We start from the raw sequence: 17,760 nt of genomic DNA on the forward strand, positions 1-17,760 counted from the left end.
CTCATATAGGTCTGCGTTAAAACAATTGAATGTTTTATAATCGAGTTTTGAATTTATAAAATAACTCTACATTGGCTACTTGAAGATGCCTTTATGTTTTACAGTTTTACACCTTTATACCTCAAAAGTGAACTTTGAAGCTGCAATTTGTAAAGCATCTAGACTGACATTCTTGTGGTAGTTGTAGATCTTACTTAGCAACTTGATAGCAACTTGTTTTTTAAAGTCAGCATGAAACTGATGTTGTGATAATCTTTTCTTCCCTATTGTGACGAACAAGAAATAAATGTAAGGCGGGACTTGATTTCGTCCATGGGGAATTGATTGGATGGTTGAATTGTTGTTTGCAATTGCTGTCATCTCATGTGAGTGACAGCAGGTTGTCCCGCCCCCACGCCAGTAAACACGACATCTGATTTTAATTAAAGATCATGAGGGAGGACACATGAATTAAAAAAATATGTGCATTGGTTATTTTTAATATTAAAGGGATCATATTATTTGGTTTATTTGGTTTAATGCAATGTCTTTATGTGGTTTTAGGTTTAAAAAAAAGTTGAATTATTTTACACATACAGTACATTATTGTTGCTCCTCTATGCCCCGCCTTTCTGAAACACCTCGAATTTTACAAAACTCATCGTTCTGAAAAGCGCGGGGGGGAAATCCCAAGCGCGACTATACTGCTCGAAACTTGCATTTGAATAGTCAGTAGCAAATTCTTAAAATATGAAAATATACTTATAGGCTGTGTCTGTGAATCAGAAGCGCCAGACTGTACTTGCAAAGATGGAATTGCCCCACTTTTTAGAATTAGCTTTTGTTTACAGCCAGCCTTGTAACGGATACTCTCCCAGGTTCTGGAAACAGTCCTCCGAAAAATGTGCAGCACAGTCGAATATTTTAGTTGTACTGTTCTGGAACGGTGTTGTAAATAAAGTTTAACCACTGTGTTCTAAGTGTGCCCTCTTATGGAAGGCTAAACAAAGTATTTTGGCTTTCGAAACGAAAAACACAGCGTCTCCACGACATGGCGGCGCCGGCGCAACAATAATGCAGCAAGTATAAAAGTTACGCCTTATTTCTTTGCGTTTACATTTGGGCGGTGTTATGAAACTGATGTAGATTTGTGGTGGCGTGTTTAAACGAAGTGTGGCTGAGCCTTAACTTTTACAAAGAATATTTCTTTGGGTTTGGCCCTGTCCCAAATGGCACACTTCATATGCACTTTCGGTCTTGTGGACTTACAATGGCTGCCGCGTGCGCGTGTCCGTTTAGTCCGTGAGACCGTAGGGTGTCCCATGTGTCATTTTAGGCTCGCGAGCGCCCCCTTTGCGGTCGATGTGCGCCCTTGATGCGCACTTTAGCCGAGCCCGCACTGATGCGGACTCTGCAGCAAACTTCTTCCCGACAGTCAAAGCGGCATTACGTCACAAAAGTGCAGACTCGTAGGAAGACCACGAGTGCTTAGGGTGCCATTTGGGACAGGGCCTTTGAGCTTTGTAACTCTGCAGATCTTATACATGCACAAACAGCTACATAACACACAAAAGAAAAAGGAAAACAAGAAATCTCTTCATATGACCCCTTTAAACTATGCAATATTCCATTTTGATTTCATGGTGACTTTAAAAGCGGCTTAAAAATTCACACCCTATACTTCACCCTAATTCACACATTTTAAATCATATTGATATGAAGATTTTTTTTATTATTAAATATAAAAGTAGAGTAAAATAGATGCATTTTCCTAGAATCATGACTACTGGTCTCAGTCATTTGTACACAAAAATATTTCACATTTACAGTCTGTGAACGTCGGTGTCTTTCTAATCTTTACTCATTTTTTGGATGAATCTCCACGCGTGATCTCGGTTCCCTTCGCGGCGCGCGCGCCACGTCACAGTCACCTACCGAACTCGCGTGAGTCCTCCCACCGCCCACGCGTGACATCTGAAAGAAAGAAAAAATGAATTAAATAAATAAACGAGTAAGGTGCAGTTCCGCCAGGAGCCGTGAGTGTGTGTGCGCGTGAATGTGTGTGTGTGTGTGTCGTCTGTCTGAAACATGAACCGCTTGCATTAGACATCAGGAGGGCGATTTAAAACGGGGCAAAATCATCATCATCATCATCCTTCTCTTCCACGGGGAAAACCTGTTCGCACGCGCCAGGGAGCAGGAAGATCAAATTAGGGTGGTGAAATTATTTGTGCAAGCAGCCTATGAAGGGGAGGAAGGTGTAACATACACTATAATAGAGTGTGTGTTGTTTCCATTAGTGTTAATGATCTTATTTACTACTCTCTTAATTATCAGCACTAAAAACATTCGAGGAAAACTGGAGCATACATGTCGTGATCTGAGAAAAGCATCGGGTTATGCTTATGGATTAACATATGATCTGAACTCAACCCAGGTCGAGTGAGTATGCTGTTTAGTATAGATGTCTACACTGTCTGTAGTGCACTAAATGTCTGTATATTGTGTCTGATGTTGCATGCAATTTTCTGTTATGAGATTAAATAAACTCTCTTTCTGTCTATTTATCATATGTTTCTACTAGTGTTTAATGGTTCAGGGTGTTTTATACGGTGAGCATTACTTTCACAACATTCAACAAGTATTGTTTTGTGCTGCTTTAATGTCGGTGCGTTCATGGTAAATGTTCATTGATGCTGAAACCGGCCACACCAGCATTGATGTGGAATAGCATTAACAGCATTTGTGTGGGATATCATGGAAATGAGATGCGGGACACACTACATACATGTCCACATGTTTTGCACAGTCTGTTTGAGCATATGTCCAGATTTATGAGGATTAAAAGGTGGAATAGGATTGCTCGGGATAATTTTCACCTATTGGTCCAGTGAAAGGCAGAACCAGTGTCATGTCTTTTCTGCAGGGATGAGTAATCAGGGAGAGACTGAGAGAGAGAAACGGACAACAGAGCAGAGCTTGTGTGAACTCGTGAAATAAAAGCGTGGAAGAGGGCAGAAATGGGAGGCATCAGGTTTTATTTATATGCGGTGTAAATAATTAAAGAGCCGGTCGTGGATGTTGAACTCGGTGACCAGTGGTTTGGTATGATTGCTGCAAAAACTGGAAAGCCGGTTGATAATTGAAAGATCTGATACATGCTTTATATCCTTATTCCTCCAAGTTAAACAAAGGCATTTGCTCTTAAATAAAATCACACACGAGCTAATGGAATCAGATGTATCTGCTATATAGTTCTACTTATGACTTTTGAGTGAAATACAGTTTTAGAATTACACTTGATTGAATTAAAATAAGTTGTGAATTATATAGCTTACGTATTTCAATATAATTCCCAATTCTCTCCCACTTTTATCTGTTCTTATGTAAATAAGCAGTCAAAAAATAGTTAGGCTTTTATGTTTTAGTCTGTTTGGACAATCATAAGTGAGATTGAATTGATATAATGGTCAGTCATTTTTGTTTTGTTTTTGAAAGAAGTCTCTTCTGCTCACAGAGGCTTAATTTTTGTTTATTTTTTGTATAAAAAATACAATAAAAACAGTAATATTGTGAAATATTATTATAATTTAAAATAACTGTTTTCTATATGAATCTATTTTAACATGTAATTTATTCCTGTGATCAAAGCTGAATGTTCAGCATCATTACTCCAGTCTTCAGTGTCACATGATCCTTCAGAAATCATTCTAATATGATGATTTGATGCTCAAGAAACATTTCTGATTATTATCAAGGTTGAAGACAGCTGTGCTACTTTCGACATATCAAAACTGTAGACTTCTTGAAGTATACGCTCTGTTCTCATTGGTATCTGTAAAATATTGTCTGCTATTATCCCGATTTTAGGGTCGATTGATCCGTGGACAGTGTAAAAAGTTATGTACTGCAGATGGCAGTGGATTACATGCTGAAATGCTGAGATGATTTTTATTATTTATTATTGTTCTTTATAAGCAAGTATGATCTTACATAATTGTTAAACCTAAGTTACAGAAATATATCAGTTATATTAGCAACAAAACGGTAACATTTCAATAGTTGTTTGATTCAGAACACATACTGATCCAGTAAAACCCAACAAGTTGTATTATCCTTTCAGTTCATTTTTTTAAAAGAACCTTGTCTTCTAAACTGCTAAGTTGTATTTCAGTCAAGACAGTCCTCGTGAAGTTCTGACGGGTCCGTTGACATTTACGTGATGATGTCACTGTGCCCCATCTCTGCTAGTCCGCTAATAGATTCTCTGTCTCTCTCTCTCCAGACACTTTGCTGTAATTGCTGTTAAACTTGAGAAAGAGCTGCGCTCTCAGACGCAGAGGTGAGGAAGGGGTTACACTGCTGTAAGATGATACACTTTCCTCATTTAGCAACTTTGACCTCTAACTCATTTCATATTTCTCGTAATCCCTTATATTTTTCAGTCTCTGGTTATGCAGGCTTAGATTTCTGTTTTATACACAACTTGTGTTTGCCACTGACAGTCAATGGTAGCTACACTGGAAAAAAAAAAGTTGCTGCCATAAATTAAGTGCCAGCTTTTTTTTTTTTTTTTATGAGCTGAATCTTGTATAACATAAAAAAAGTAGAACATTTCTTAACTTATTTTGATGAGTTAAAGCAATGTAAAAACATGTTGTCATAACTTATTGATCATATAATTTTGTACAGTGTATGAAACATAAAATACTTATGTTGGAGTTGCTGTAGCATTTGTTAGTTATGTATTATTCTATTTTCAGCTTTCAATTTTTTGCTACTCTGTGTTCATTAAGGATTATTATTCATCCTCTCTCAACCACAAAATTTCTTAATTCACTTTTTATGATTACCAAAGCATAGTTAGATCTTTTGATTATTTTAAAATGTTTACTTTCAATGTAATCTGCATATAAAATTTATATCTTACTAATAAGTCTAGTCATAAATTACGTTTACGAGCTGTTTACTTCGCAAAATGTAATAAAAATTTTAGTGTGCAGCACACGTTTCCAAAAAGAGGAAGAGCTCCGCTGGCAGCCAATGGCGCAGTTGCGCGCTCTTTTGTTTGGAGGATAATGGGCTGCTATGTGTGCTCACAGGTAGCCCAGAATGATAGTTTGCCCTTAAGGAAGGAAACGCTTTTCTACACAGCAGTTGAAGCAGACAATATGGAGTCTGCTTTCCACTGCGGTCTGTAGCACGTCGCTGAATGAAAATGTGAGACGCGCTGACTCTCTCTCTCTCTCTCTCTCTCTCTCTCTCGCGCGCGCACACACACACACACACACACACACAGACACACACACTCACAGAGTCTGCTGCTGAGATGTTGTGTTCACAGCTGCTGAAATAGACACAGCACCAGTGCGTCACGTGATGTCCTGTCTATCCGAGAGGATTTTTATGATGTGAATCATGCATTTCGGGTTTTATTGCTGAAGTATTTTTGTATCAATAAATACCCCGTGCGTGCGCGAGATAAGACTGCTAGCAGGCAGGGAAAATATCATTTTTAACGTGCTCTCTCTCTCTCTCTCTCTCTCTCTCTCTCTCTCTCTCTCTCTCTCTCTCTGTCTGTCTGCACATATTTCTCTCTGCATCAGTGGATCTAATGTTTTGACCTTTGAAGGAGGGAGAGGAAGACGTGGGACGGTGTGCGTTTTTGATGAATGTCTCGATAGAATGGTTGAAATTGTTGGCGCAAAGATCAGATCAGGGAACAGAGAGAGAGAGAGTGTGTGTGTGTGTGTGTGTGTGTGTGTGTGTGTGTGTGTGTGTGTGTGTGGTGTCACTGCAAAGGGGAGGCGACTGCAGCACTCTGCATCGGTGCAGTTCTCTTCATGTCCTGATGGGGCTCCACTGCACCAGACGGGAATATGTGAGGGACTGCCAGACTTTAATATACTGTAGATGGGGAGCTATAGGATGAGGAGAGTTTTGGAATACATATCATGCCTATTGCAACTTAAAGGGATAGTTCACCCAAAAATGAAAATTAGACACCCATGATTTACTCACCCTCAAGTCACCCTAGGTGTATATTACATTCTTCTTTCAGACGAATACAATCGGAGTTATATATATTAAAAAAAAATTCCCGGCTCTTCCAAGCTTCATAATGGCAGTGAATGGCCGTTTCTGTTTAAAAGTCCATAAAAGTGCATCTATCCATCATAAAAGTGCATCTATCCATCATAGAAGTGCATCCATCCATCATAAAAGTGCTCCACACAGCTCCGGGGGGTTAAAAAAGGCCTTCTGAAGCGAAGCATTGCGTTTGTGTAAGAAAAATATCCATATTTAAAACTTTATAAAATTAAATAACTAGCTTCCAGCCAAACATAACATTCCACTTACCGTACGCCTAAAGCGCAACTTGTACTACTGATATTTATGCTACACCATGACACACTACACTACTTCTGATGTCACAAATTGCGTAAGTTGCGCTTTGGGCGCAAGTAGACTGCGTTTGGCCAGAACCTAGAATTTTACTTTGTAACGTGTTAAATTTTTTTTTTTATCTTACTCAAACGCAATGCTTTGCTTCAGAAGGCCTTTTTTAACCCCCCGGAGCTGTGTGGAGCACTTTTATGGACTTCAAAACAGAAACGGCCATTCACGGCCATTATAAAGCTTGGAAGAGCAAGGACGTTTTTTTTATTTTTATATAACTCTGATTATATTCGTCTGAAAGAAGAATGTAATATACACCTAGGATGACTTGAGGGTGAGTAAATCATGGGCTAATTTTCATTTTTGGGTGAACTATCCCTTTAAGGTCTTCTATCGCTTTCTGTCATTTACATTATAGACCTTAATTAGGGTAGTGCCATATTAAATTTTTGACAGGAATAAAAATGAGGCTTTGAGGGAAAGAAGTTTGGATTGTACAAAATTGTTTAACAACACTCTGATTGTTCAGCTGACGAAATGTCTTTCTGGGGGAAAAAAATATTTGGTTGACAAAAACTCAAAGTTGTGAATTGTGGAAATTACGTGAAAAGAGGTGGATTAGCTCAGGTGACGTGACGCTAACAGACAGCAGACAAACGACTAGTAGTGACGGTAGCGGCAATCCACCTGTCACTGCCCTAATGCAATTGCCCCTTGTGGCCCACAGTTGTCATGAAGGGCAAATTTAGCAATATAGACCTAAACCTTTTTGTACCAGGCTGTAAACACATTTTTTTCTGCTGTAAAGTTGGGCATTTTAATATGGGGGTCTTGGGGATTGACTCTCTTATGGAGCCTGACACTAGTGGCCAGTCGATGAATTGCAGTTTAAGTCACTTCCGTGTTGGATTCAAGAGAGAGACACGAAGGTTGCCGCTTGGTCAGACCGGAAACGCAAGCTCAAGTGAAAAGTTTTGCATTTCGCTGCGTTCCAATTTTCAAGTTTGGTGAACTCTGACCTGCGAATTCGCATCACGTGAAGACATGTGACTAGAAGATCGATGCATCAAGGCGTGACCTCTTGGCGGAATTAAAAGAATAATATTTTTGCAGTAAAGTCGAGTAGATTGTATATTTTTTTTTACTTCTTGTTATAAGTTGAATTCATGTTTATGAAAAAGACGCTTCATAGCGTGACGTCATATCATGACCGTTGCAGAGTCTGAAGAAATTTCGCATTCTCAAAGTCTAGTGTGACCTTGGCTTAAGGTATATTATCTCGCAGTTTACTCATAATTTTTTAGCATTTTGTCCTTTATGTACCCTTTCCTGCTGCAAAAAGAAAACATTTTAAACCAGCCTAAATATTTTTGCTGGTCTCCCAGTCTGGCCAGGCTCATCTGTTGGTGGTTTTAAAGAGGTTTTGGCCACTTTTCAGCTGGTCAGACTAGGGAGACCAACTCAAACCAGCTGCTTTAAAGGGATAGTCCATCCAAAAATTGTAATTGTCATTATTTACTTACCCTCGTGTTGTTCAAACCAGTATGACTTTTTATTCTGTGAACTTATGCTGGTAACCAAACAGTTTTGGTTCCTGTTGACTTTCATTGCATGAACAAAAATACAATGCGAGTCAATGGGAACCAAAACTGTTTGCCAACATTCTTCCAAATATCTTCTCTCATGCTCCACAGAAGAAAAAAAGTAATACAGGTTTGGAACAACATGAGGTAAAGTAAATGATGCTGCAGGGTAAAAAAAATTTGGCTATTTTAATGGCTATTTTAATTTCTCTGGTTCATTTTTGTAATCTTCTGTTCTTAATTAGATAGATAGTTCTGACTCAACATTCTGATTGGATTTTTGAAGCTGTTGTAAAACACGCCCCTAACAATAAACGTGCCTGTGACAGTGACTATAATATAGCAAGTTAATACATTGCTTGGCAACAGTAAACAGCCTACAGTTATGCTAATTAACTGTATTGATGAAGTAATTGTTTATTCTGATTAATGCATATATAGACTGTTTCAATCATAATATTCAATAGACTGCGCAGTATTCTATTCGGAACAGCCCATGACACGCCCCCTGTCTGCCATTGGTCAGAAACAGGACACTCCACCCCAAACTCACTGCATTGGTCGAGTCAGTGTTGCTGTGTAGGGCTGGTTGTGATGATCAAATAAACAGAGCAATGTTATAAAAGCAGCACAGATTCACAGTTTTGTGTGTGTTTTTAAGGATATCAACCTACAATTGATTTACTAATAGTTGTCTTTTCATATTAGGCTGGATAATAGGACATTTTAACATCCAAATCACCTTTAAGTTCTCAGGTTTTATGGCTAAGACCTACTCTTACTTGTCGAACGCATGACAACGATTGGCTTTTTTCTTTTTCGTCTTCACATCTCCTGCATTTTTCCTTTTCATTTGCTTGTGTTCCTTCTTTTCCAGCCCCCCTTCCCATCTCTCGCTCTCTTTCATGAGCAGGCTTTCCATTTTTTTCCCAAGTACAGGAACGTAAGTCACTAACTCTCTCCAGTCTTTTAAATTCTCTCTCTCTCTCTCTCTCTCTCTCTCTCTCTCTCTCTCTCTCTCTCTCTCTCTCTCTCTCTCTCTCTCTCTCTCTCTCTCTTGTCCCCTCCCCCCTCTCTCTGCCGGTGCTGGTCTCTCCTGATCTGTTCTTCTCTCCCTCCCCCTCTTGCTGCAGTGTTACTGCTAATGTATATTAGCGTCACTGCAGTCCTCCACTGCTCACCCTCTCCTTCTCTCCTTCAGCTTCCATTTCCTCTTCAGTGCTACCAGCATTTTTACTTCTCACTGTGTTGTCTTATTTTGCGCAGGTTCTGTGTCACATGCCTTCACACACACACACACACACACACACACACACACACACACACACACACACACACAGGAGAGGGTGAATGCGCTGGGTAATTATACCTCGTCTCCCTCACCCTGTGTTTCAGGATTTCTCACGCCGTTCGCATGATCTCTAAACCCTCTTTTTTTTTTTTCTTGCCTACTTCTCTTTTATCTACTTGTTTTTCTCACCTTCTCTTTGTGACCCCCTCTCCCTCCCCCTTCCCAAAAAATTTAGATAAATAAATAAATAAATGAAATAAAACGTCACCACTGCTGCCGAGCTCAGTTCTGGTGCCTGCCTTGCAAACACACACACACACACACACACACACACACACACACACACACACACACACACACACACACACACACGGCACAGTCAAATATTAACCCTCTCAATTCTTCAGCACTTCAGCAGGGATTACGTTTTTTAGTCATTTTAAACTTTTGCATATTCTTTTTTAGTCATTTACACGTATATTCCTCATAACGTAATCAATATTTCTTAATATTTTCCCTAATATTAACTTAATCTACCAAACCGTAATTTATTCTAATAAACAGTCTTTTATGCTTTTTTTTTTTATGCGTATTTTGAGTGCATAGTTTGAAAGTACCTTCCTGGGCCCAATCCTTACTTTTCCTCTATCCGTAACTCATTCCACATCCTCTTTTCTCTTTGTTTGTGTAGTTTTCTTTGCCCTCTCTCTCTGAGCGCCGCAGTCCTGCCGCTGTCCGAGGTGCTGATATCAGCCCTCTTCAAACTTCTGAGTCTGCACTTATTTATTTCTTCAACAAAAGCTTCTGTTTTTCTTCATTTTTGCTCTAATATCTTTCCCCTCGACCTCTGTGCCAGCTTTTTTCACTTTTTCCTCCATCTGCGCACTCGATTATCTCACTTTTTTAATTGTTTTCTTTAATAATCCCTCCTCTGGGTTCATTTAAGTATCACATTATTCCATTAACATGCTCTCTGAGTCACATTTATACACCTGAACTGCTTCGAACTCACTATTTCTATATTGCTAATCTGAAAGCTCTGTGTCTATGCAACAAAATCAATATGATATTCAAAATCATTTTTTATGCAAGCACAAGTACAGTATTTTAACTTCTGGTGCTCATGTAGTTATAAGTCAATCACTGTGAATACTAGTCAGGGTTTAAAAAATTAAACAGATCTTTTTGAAACAAATTTCACTCAGAAATTGCTAGTAAATTTCACAGATAATTACAAAGAAATAGCAAGTAACACATTGAATTAAATGTAACATTTCAAAGCAGAAAAACTGAAATTGTATTTGCTCCTATAATCTTTGTTTTACTTTACATTTACTTAGTGTATTTAAAGTTTAAAAACAAGTTCTAACTTAATTCACTTACTTCTATGATAAAGTTACCACAACCTTATATATTCTACACTAACTTAAACAGCACAACTCTTGCAGACATCGCATACATCCGCTATCAGAAGTAAATAGTCTTACCTTTAATATTTCCATCCTCTTTCTTGACTTTCTTCTCTAGATCCCTCTTGCTCAAGCTGTTTAAATGCATTTCTGTGAGAGTTGACTAACTTTCCCCAGAATGCCTAGAAAAGAATTTGAATAGACAGAAAGGAAAGTGACTAAGGAGTTGAGTTTCAAGCTGCCGAAAAGTGCGATTAAATAGACAGAATGGAAGAAAAAAATTGAAAAAGAGGCAGAAAGAGTAATGGAAGAAGGAGAAAGTGCTCGTGAAATGAAATGAAGAAGGAATCAGCTGAAAGGAGGTGATGTAGTAGAAAAGAGAAAAGTAAGTGATGCTGGACTCCAGAGTCGTTCTCAGTGAATTGTGATTCCTTAATGCGGATTTGGAGAGCATGGGATGGGGGGATGGGGGGAAGGAGGAGAGGAGGAGAAAGGTAAGGGGGGGGGGGGGGGACACAAACAGAGATGGGATAGGAAGAGAAAAAGAGCAAAATGGAATGAATACTTTAAAAGCAAGTAAATCAACCATTTCGAACAGGGCTCTACTACAATAATAGAGAGGGGAGGAAGAGGGAGATGCACAAACTCAGGGTTTTACTGCAGCAAAACTGCACTGTTCTCTCCCAACCTCTCTCGCTCGCTCTCCCTCTCTCTCGCTCACACCCCCTCCTGCTCAGTGACGCTCGGCTACAGTGCTGTACTGCTGTGTGTGCATAATGAGCACCTTTCTATCTCCCTCTGTCTCTCTTTCTCTCTCATTCCCTCCATGCAATGAAGCTGCGGTGAAGCTCTTGACTTATTAGCTGCTTCATTTAAAGAGATAGAGAGACGGAGGGAAAGAGAGACAGATAGAATTCTAATCAGTCGCAATAGTCTCTCGCCCTCAGTTGCGTCTAGCAGTGGCGTAGCTTTGAGAGTTGCGGGCCAAAGGATGTCTGAAAGCAATACGCATGAATGATGGATTGACAGACAGTATCTGTAGTCGACATGCATGCAATTACATTCAATTATATATGATATATTCCTTCGGTTTCATGCATTAGTGACTTTTGGTATACTAAAATTACCTTTTTTTAGTGGTTATCATGCTTTACATTTGATCACTGAAGTATTGAGAGAGAGAAATAATAATAATGGATTGTTTGACTGCCAGTTATATAATGCTCTACTTACATTCTGTTCTGTTGTCTAGTAGCTCTACTTATTGTTTTCTCTCTTACATTTATCGTTTCTGTTTGCATTTGTCATTTGCGAGTTGCATCAGATAAAAGCATCCTCTAGATGAATACACGTAAATCTCATTGTGGATAACTCGTGCTAGGGGACAATTGTTTTTATGATCCTGTTGTTTAATGTGTCCTGTGTTCAAAACGGCATCAAAGCCCTTTGTATTGTACTGAATGTTTCTGTCCGATTGTTATTCGATGTGCTCTGATCTTTTTTAGTGTCTTACAGATAAGTGTGTAGTTGATTAGTTTACATGAAATACTCTTGGGAAGTCCTGCAGTGTGAGATGCTGGGACCATTCTGGAATCTTTATTTTTAAGAGTGTATGACATGCATGCATTCTTTAATCTTGATGTTGATTATAATCTTGATGATAAAGTCATGCGTCAATTACGCGCACGCATGAAGCAACTTTTGCCACACAAAAAAAACACACACAAGGTCACATGGCAACCTTCATGTCACTGCAGTGTTTTTGGCATATCAATAGCGGGACCCCCGTATGATGTGCAAGATCCCTTCCTTATACCTTTACTAAACATCTTCCCTCTTTCTCTCCCCTCTCCCTCCCTCCCTCCTCCCCCACAGACCGCTCTTCTCTCCTCCCCTCTTCGTTTTTTCTCCTCCTCTCCCTCCCCTATGCTCAGTTCGGTGTGTGTCTCCTCATTCAAAGGGCGCAAGGGTGGGAACAAGTCGTCCAACAAAGCATGTTACAGCGCCGACATGACTTGCCCGTCGGAAAGCGAGAAAATCGTCATCAACTGCGGCGGCGTGAGGCACGAGACGTACCGGAGCACGCTGAAGACGCTTCCCGGGACGCGCCTGTCGTGGCTCACTGAGCCGGACGCCTTCAGCAACTTCGACTACGACGCGAAGTCAGACGAGTTCTTCTTCGACAGGCACCCGTCCGTCTTCTCGTTCATCCTCAACTACTACCGGACGGGCAAGTTGCACTGCCCTAACGACGTGTGCGGCCCGCTGTTCGAGGAGGAGCTCGCCTTCTGGGGCATCGATGAGACCGACGTGGAGGCGTGTTGCTGGATGAACTACCGGCAGCACCGGGACGCGGAGGAGGCGCTGGACAGCTTTGAGACGCCCGAGCCGGAGATACCGGACGACGACCCTGCGCTCGCGGGGGACGGAGACCTGAAGCGGCTCTGCCTGCAGGAGGACAACAGGAAAGCGGGCTGGTGGCGCGTGTGGCGACCCCGGATCTGGGCGCTCTTCGAGGACCCTTATTCATCCAAATACGCGCGGGTGAGTGTTCAGCACCTCTTTACGCATGGACAGCTCCGTTAACTCGGTTAACTCATGGTGCTGGTGGGCTGAAATGTTGTCGAATCCATGAACTTAGAACCTGATTAGAACATCTACGTGCTCTTTAAAGACCCACAATGTTGTATGCATCAAGTTTGGTTGGTAACTGAAGGTTTTAGGTTCCAATATCAGAAGGGTTTGTGCATTGTGCCCTTGAGTTTGAGTTTGAAATGTACACTCTTCTTCTTAAATGGTTCTTTATAAGTTATTTAGATTATTAAAACTATTCTTTAAACTATAAGAAAAAAAATGGTTCTTTTTAAGAACGTTTGATTCTTTTGGGAACCTAAATGGTTCATTGCATTGCTTCAAACACCCCCTTTTGCAAGTGCAAAAATAAAAGTTATTTATTGCCATTGAGGGTTTCATCAAGAACCTTTAACATTTGCACTGCATAAAATGTTCTTCACACTAAGAAAAAAAAATGGTTCTTTTAAGAACTTTTTTCTGAAAGGTTCTTTGAGGAAGCAGAATTGTTCTTCAGCTGCAACTCTGTAAAAACTCGCTTTATTTTTACGAGTGTAGTTAGTATACACTTCTGCTAACCCTCTGAACTAACTTGCATGGTTTAACATAAAGGTTGGACAAGTTGAAACTGAAAGTTCAAACGCCATAAGTGTTGATCAGATATCATTGTGCCCTTGAATAAGACGCCTAACCTCAGGTTACTCCAGAGGGATTGAACCAGTAATTAGTCACTTTTGATGAAGGCATCAACTAAATGAGTAATTAAGAAATCTGTGCCTTCACAAAGATTCCTTCACAAGGGATGCTAAATACTTAATTGTATTTAACTCAACTTTTAACTGTGAGTTAACTGTGAGACGGGAGGTCGCTGTGCCTTTATGCTTGTTTTTACTTAATTTGTCAATCTAGATGCTATAGTTACTCATATATACATTGGTGAGTGTGGATATTTAGGTTACATTATAGTTTATTAACCTACTGTAAGGAGATTCAGCCTATAGTGGGTTGGTAACTGAACGTTTGTAGGTTCAAACCCCATGAGAGTTTAAGCAAAGATACGTCATGAGTGTACAGTAAGTGATTTTTTTTTTTAGTAAGTGGCTTTGGATAAAAGCGTCAGATAATGGCTAATTTAGTAATTGTTCATTCTGGAGTAGTTAAAGATCTGAACTGGTAATTGAGAAGTTGTGGGACTTCATGAACTGTCCTTCACTGAACTTTGAAACAATTTTCACTCAGAAATTGCTTGTAAAACGGCCATTAAAATATTGAATTGATCACGACGTTGTAAAGTAGAAAGGCTGAAGTATTTTCTTGTACAAATGTGCTCCAGTAGTAATCTTCATTTTATTCACAGTTTCAAACATATTTTGACAGTGTTGATCAAAAGCATCAGCTAAATGAGTAATCGTGCAGTAACGTGTGTGTGTGTGTGTGTGTGTGTGTGTGTGTGTGTGTGTGTGTGTGTGTGTGCAGTTCCTCCATCATCATCATCATCAGACTGTTGCAGTGACTGGAGAAAGTTGCATGATTTCAGTAGTTGACCCAAGCTGGTTAAATGAGTTTTGAAGGGTGCAGTTTTCAGCCTGTAAAAATGAACTGGATATTCCCCCAGAATCACACATTGCATCACCATCAAACACATACAATACTCATATTTCTGCGTGTAATTGCATGTTATCGCCCCTCTTAGATTCATCTGCAGTCTTTGTTTCAGCTGTTTTAAAGTGTTGCACCTTACAGTACCAGCCACCATTACTGCATTTATAGCCCATAAAACCCTCTGCTCTTATGAATCTTTTATGCTTCTGATGCCTGACGCAGGAAACACAGTCGCATGTTTCTTAATCGCATCCTTGGTCATTTTCATTTAAATGCGGGCTTGTGTTTTCAGAGCGAATAACGTTCAATCTGATGCGATTATAACTGCTGATACAGGACGAAACGCTGCTCCAGAGACAGGGTGCATTTGATTGATATTGCACAAATATGATAGACTATCACTCATATTTTGGCTCAGAGGCATAGTCAAATATTTGAAAGCAAATGCCCCAGTGTGTGCATACACTGCTGGTGTGTGTGGATGTATCAGGTTCAGCTGAGGAAGTGAATTGAGGTTGTGTGTATAAAGAAAATCTATGTGCGTTTGTCAATGGTGACTCACTTATAGCAGGCCATATGCTTTTTAAAGTTGTTTTATCAGCATGTTTGGTGATTATCACGTGTCTTTCATGATTTTAGATGAAATTGAGATGAATGGCTGTACAATTCAAAAGCTTTTTTTCAACACATTGTGTCGTAGAGGTACTCTGATCTTTCTATCTGAAACTAGATATAATGACTTTACTGTGTGAATTTTTAGGGAAGAGCTTAAAAGTATCGTCCACATATACATAGACGAGACGTGCGCATTCGCTGTGTGCTGTGTGTTTGTGCGCTTACTGATGGATTTAGACTGATACCTGAGGAATGCATCTTCATTGTCCAAATGTCACTCGCTGGTCAATATTTGCCACAGTTCATTCACCGTGTTGTCAGCCGGGGTTTACTGTATAGTTGTTGCTGAGCACATGCAAGCATTAACATGCATGTTTGTATATGGTAAACACAATCAATTAGTGGTCGAACGATAAAGGTTTTTAATGCTGATTGCTATCTAGAGAGCAAGGTGACTGATGGCGGATATATATGGAATGCATTTGAATTTTTTTTTTTTTGAATCATATATTTAAATTATTTACTACCATTTACTATTTACTACTCTTTTTTTTTTTTTTTTTTTTTTTAAGTAATACTTTTATTCAGCAAGGATGCAATAAATGGATCAGTAAATACATTTTTACACATTTTATTTCAAGTACAGTAAATGCTGTTATTTTCCATCAAAGAGTTCTCCGGAAAAAGTTTCTCAGTTCCACAAAAATATGAAGTAGCACATCTGTTTTCAACATTGATAATAATAATAAATGTTTCTTGAGCAGCGAATCATCATATTAGAATGATTTGTGAAGGATCATGTGACACTGAAGACTGGAGTAATGATGCTGAAAATTCAGCTTTGATCACAGGATATAAATTACATTTTATAACATATTCAAATAGAAAACAGTTATTTTAAATTGAAATAATATTTCACAATAATACAGATTTTCCTGTATTTTTGATAAAATGCAGCCTTGGTGAACATGAGAGTTTTTTTTTTTTTTTTTTTTTTTCTTAAAAAAGAAAATGTGCACTAAACACTTATCGGGTCTTGTTCATAAAAACAAGATTAACACATTTCTGAGTAAATAATTCATAAATTTATTCATATATAAATTGTTGCATTGAACTGAATGCAACAGTTTATTCACTATTTTCTCAAAATTCACCCAAAAAAAAGTATGACTAAATATCAGCTGAATTAATACAATTTAGTGACAGCAAATAAGATGCTGAATTTAAATAAACACAATTTTACACTTTTTGGACATTATTCATAATTAAAGGAGAAATCATGGAGAAATCCATCCTACTTTCTGCTGTTTAAATTAAACTGAATGCAGACATTTACATAAAGATTTTTACACGGAAATTGATTCTGCTTGTATTTCACGAATAACTCTTATTTATTTGAACGTATTTATGCAAAACTCTCCAAACACTTAAAAAAAAAAAAGAGAGAACATGGTTTCTCACAAAGCATTTGACTGGTGTCACAGTGCTCTGTTTCTCTCCGGTCATGCATTAGTAGACAACACCGATCCGTAGCCTGCAGTAACACTCCAGTGATCTCCAAACTACCAGGACTAGACGAGACAAAAAGGACGGGACAGTGGAAGGTGAATGAGAGAGGTGAAAGAAAGGATATTGCAGGCGTGATTTAAAGCTTCTCGCTATAGATTCATCATGCGGGTGAAGTGTGAAACATTTATGAGCTGAGCGATAATCTTCGTGTTTTTCATACCAACATCAGTCCTCTCTGAGAGTCCAACACACACACACACACACACACACACACACACACGCTGGCGTGCAACACTGCTGCAATCCTGCTCTCCACGCAGCCTGAGCTGTGCACTAGAGCAAAGCATGAGCGAGAGAGGGTCAGATGTAAGGAATACGGGGGGGAGACAGAGATGGAGGAAGCCGAGCTGTGAGAGATGGATGGAGATGGATATTTGAGAGGGGGAGTGGCTGGAAACGAGAGGATGGGGGGAGAGGAATGCATTATGGACTCATTTTAACATCTTCAATTATGACTAAAGGCACCAGACGCCCCTTCTTCCTCATTCTCTGTGGACTATTGACTGATCGTTTATCGATCGCTCAAGTCTCTGTCTCTCTGAAGGCATCCGATCAACACACACACACACACACACACACACACACCGACTGCACTGCAAGTAATACTGTTCAGTTGCACGTGACACTTCTGAAGGTTATTGAGAACGAATCCTCTAATGTATGCATCCTAAATGCTCATGCAGAGATCTAAACTTATCTCATTAATATTTACATTTGATGTTTACAGTGCATACAGTGACCC

The 17,760-nt window shown here is 39.4% G+C and overlaps 1 protein-coding gene and 1 long non-coding RNA gene across 8 annotated transcripts in view; one reads left to right on the top strand and one right to left on the bottom strand.

The window, feature by feature from the left end:
• kcnc3b (potassium voltage-gated channel, Shaw-related subfamily, member 3b) overlaps window positions 1–17,760 on the top strand; it is a 65,501-nt gene that overhangs the window by 1,314 nt on the left and 46,427 nt on the right. For 5 of the 7 annotated variants that reach the window (XM_082184114.1, XM_082184120.1, XM_082184115.1 and 2 more), the window contains one exon: window positions 12,537–13,205. In XM_082184114.1, the coding sequence (XP_082040240.1) occupies window positions 12,537–13,205 (669 nt within the window). Of the gene's footprint in view, window positions 1–1,946; window positions 2,422–4,264; window positions 4,322–12,536; window positions 13,206–17,760 lie in introns of those variants that run through there. The other 2 variants (XM_082184119.1, XM_082184118.1) reach the window with 2 other exon arrangements.
• Window positions 537–12,145, bottom strand: LOC309509466. The gene is made up of 2 exons (XR_014209911.1): window positions 10,740–12,145; window positions 537–1,953 (listed from the first exon to the last, which is right to left on the bottom strand). It is a non-coding gene; the product is annotated as an uncharacterized lncRNA (long non-coding RNA).

Source organism: Leuciscus leuciscus, assembly GCF_965113295.1.
Source record: "Leuciscus leuciscus genome assembly, chromosome: 11".
In the NCBI taxonomy this organism is placed as follows: domain Eukaryota; kingdom Metazoa; phylum Chordata; class Actinopteri; order Cypriniformes; family Leuciscidae; genus Leuciscus; species Leuciscus leuciscus.